Source organism: Parus major, chromosome 14, assembly GCF_001522545.3.
Source record: "Parus major isolate Abel chromosome 14, Parus_major1.1, whole genome shotgun sequence".
Lineage (NCBI taxonomy): Eukaryota > Metazoa > Chordata > Aves > Passeriformes > Paridae > Parus > Parus major.
The window spans coordinates 14660663-14663919 of NC_031783.1; the positions used below are offsets into that span (position 1 = coordinate 14660663).

Genomic DNA, 3257 nt, shown 5'->3' on the forward strand with positions numbered 1-3257 from the left:
CCTTAAAGAGAAAATTAATGGAACCCTTAAAGAGAAAATTAATGGAATCCCCACCCAAACTGTTGCTGTGTCACACTGAGCCATCCCAGGGAATCAGATCCCACCTGGACAGTGGAAAAGCAGGAGCAGAGGTCAGGAGGAGGGTGTAGTACAGAGCAGTCTCCCTGAGCAAGGTGAGGTTCCTGACCATCTCCATATTCACAGGATCTCTGGCAAATTTTTGAAGCTGAGGACGGAAAAAATATGAAAAAGAAAAATGATTCAGATGGATCCTTCAATCCTGGCAGTGATGGCAGATTGAACCAACCTCAGGGGTTTTCACCTGGGTTTAAAATTGTGCTGGGCTTTATTGGTTTTTGTTTTCAAGTAAATTTTGATCAGGTTTGGGGCTGTTCCTCTCACTGCTCCCTGCAGAATTCCCTTTGTGAAAGCAACTTCTGTGCAAGTCCCTCTTATCACATGATGGGGGGAAATAATCCCAGTGACTGTTCACCTCAAATTAACTAGAGAAACATTCCTGCTGGCAGGAATTCCAGGAATTTCAGGGCCAGGTTGGGCAGGGATTGGAGCAGCCTGGGATATTGGGATGGATGATCCATAAATCCTTCCAACCCAAACCATTCTGGGGTTCTGATTCTGCTCAGGGCAGGACTGTGACCTCCCAGGCTCTCCTCTTACTGTTGCTTCATCCCCAAAAAGCTGCAGGTCCTCCACAGTGGCGTGCTCCAGAAAGGATCCCAGATAATTCCGAAACCAGGAGGTGGAATTCAGAGTGGGAATGGCCTGGCTGTGGCACTTCTGGCTGGATTCTGCAGGCAGGAAAACAGACCCCATGCAACTACAGCCTGCCCTGGGAAACCATTGGGATTTGGGGGATTTCTGGGGGTGGAAGAGCTCTCTGGTCACACCTTACGTGTTCACACACAAATTCCCATGGGACAGGACAAAAATAATCCCAGCCCTCCAAATATTCCATCCCCAGCCTCTTTCTTCCTCCCTCCAAAGGCACCAGGAGTTTTTTGCAGGATTTTCAAGCAGGGCATGGAAGTTCCTGCCTGGAGCCTTTTCTGAGCTGGGTTCTTCCCTCTCAGAACCAAACCCTGCACAAGCAGCAAATGCAGTGAATTTAAATCAGAACACACTGATTTATAAAAACCCTTATTGATAAAGCTTTCAGGCAGGGAAATGATTCCCAAATCCACTAATTACCAACATTCCCAGCCTGTTTCCATTGGAGATTCACAAAAGCCCAGTGACAGATCCCAGGAAAATCAGCTCCTTTACCATCCTGGGTGAGGAAGTGCTTGATCCCAGAGTAAAGATTCCTCTGCTCTTCCACAGGAAGCTGGGAGTAGATTCCATCCAGGGCAGCCACTCTGGAAAAGGAAAACACCTCAAACACCAGCTCAGGTTTCTTCTCACAAAGAAAAAAACGTCAATGTTCTCAATCCCATCCTTTTCCAAAGGGATTTTCCCCCCCAGGAGCCCCCAGGACGTGGCTCTGGTGGCACAGAGGGGACATTCCACACTTACACCGGCTGGAATTCCTCACAGGACACATCCTTGGCACGGAGACAGCCAAAGACCTCGGGATGCACCAGGAATGGCTCCAGTCCCTCATGGACCCACTGGAACAGCACTGGGGGGGTCTCAATTCCAGGCACTCGGAGCATCCTCTCCCACAGACCATTCATGAAAATCAGGCTCCACTCCAGGGAAAGGGACACCTGGGAAAACTGGGACAGGAGAGGAGAAGAAAGCCGTGAATTCCAGGGAATTCTAAGCAGGCATGGACGTAAATCCAAGCAAATCTGAATTTTTGAATTTCTGAAATCAAGATTGGTTGGAATGGGGCTCTTTCCAAAATAAAGTAAAATTTCAGGGGATTTGGAATGAAGCTTTTTCCTGGAGGGCAAAGAGAGCAAAAATTCCCTGGATTTGAGGGAATTCCATTTGAGGGAATACTCACCCTCTGGTTGAACATGGACAGGGAGGCCAAAAGCTTCCTGGCATCATATTTGGAAAAGAACAGGATGGAATATTCTGGATCCACAGCTGTGATAGGTTTAGAGGCCAGGCAGGAATATAAGGAGATGAGGAAATCATCCTGAAGGTCCTGGAGCCAAGTTCCCTGGAAAAGAGAAGGGAAATGCAAATAAAAAGATGATAATGGATGGATCATATTTAGAGGGGAAATCACCCTCAGGGGGTTCATCCACACCTGGGCATTTGGGAAGGGATTCCTCCCTTGAGGGGGTAAAACATTGGCACAGGTTTTAAAAGCTTTATCCAAAAATAAAACAACCCAAAATTTCCTAAAGTTGTGATCTAACTAGAAACTCCCATGGGGAACTCTTGAATTCCCAAACATTTTTTCAGGGAAACAGCTTAAAAATAGTAGAAGGTAAAAACAAAACTAAGGAAAAAACCAAACACACAAAAAAAATCCCCAAAAGACCCCACTGACAAATATGTGCAGAACCTTTTGTTGGAAATATTTACTGAAAAACACAAATTGCTGCCAATTTAACTGCAATTATTGGCAGCAACTTCAGAGATAACGACAAAATCAGGGAAGAAAATAAACCTGGAATAGTCCAGGTTGCATTTTCCACACCACAACCACTTCAAATTGTGCTTTTACCACTTTTAATTATGTTTTAACCCTTTTTTAATTGTGTTTTTAACCCCTTTTTAACTGTGCTCACCTGGGCACAGGCGAGCTGGCCAAAGGTGAGGTTGCACGGGGATCTTTGGCCTTGGGCCACCTCCAGGAACTGCTCCTGGCTGGCACTGGAAAAACAGGGAGAGCACTGGGAAAACTGGGAGAGCACTGGGAAAACTGGGAGAGCACTGGGAAAACTGGGAGAGCACTGGGAAAACTGGGAGAGCACTGGGAAAGGTGCAGCAGCTGGGGCAGGGTGGGCTGGGAATGGGTGAGAACTGGATGGGGAACTGGGAGGAACTGGGAGAGGATGGGCTGGGAATGGGGAAACTGGGAGAGGATGGGCTGGGAACGGAGGGAACTGGGAGAAGATGGGCTGGGAATGGGGAAACTGGGAGAGGATGGGCTGGGAACGATGAGAACTGGATGGGGAACTGGGAGGAACTGGGAGAGGATGGGCTGGGAATGGGGAAACTGGGAGAGGATGGGCTGGGAATGGAGGGAACTGGAGAAGAACTGGATGGGGTGGAAGTGGTGGGGAGCAGGGACAGGATTTGCTGGGGAAGAGCTGGCTGCCCCTCAGCCAGATAAA

The 3257-nt window shown here is 48.0% G+C and overlaps 1 protein-coding gene across 1 annotated transcript in view; it reads right to left on the reverse strand.

The window, feature by feature from the left end:
- LOC107210984 (mesothelin-like) overlaps positions 1-3257 on the reverse strand; it is a 23499-nt gene that overhangs the window by 19139 nt on the left and 1103 nt on the right. Inside the window, exons 3-8 of the mRNA XM_033518004.1 lie at positions 2709-2793; positions 1970-2131; positions 1534-1736; positions 1285-1376; positions 679-809; positions 105-226 (exon numbers count right to left, since the gene is read on the reverse strand). Of these exons, the coding sequence (XP_033373895.1) occupies positions 105-226; positions 679-809; positions 1285-1376; positions 1534-1736; positions 1970-1984 (563 nt within the window). The 5' untranslated portion in view covers positions 1985-2131; positions 2709-2793. The remainder of the gene's footprint in view (positions 1-104; positions 227-678; positions 810-1284; positions 1377-1533; positions 1737-1969; positions 2132-2708; positions 2794-3257) is intronic.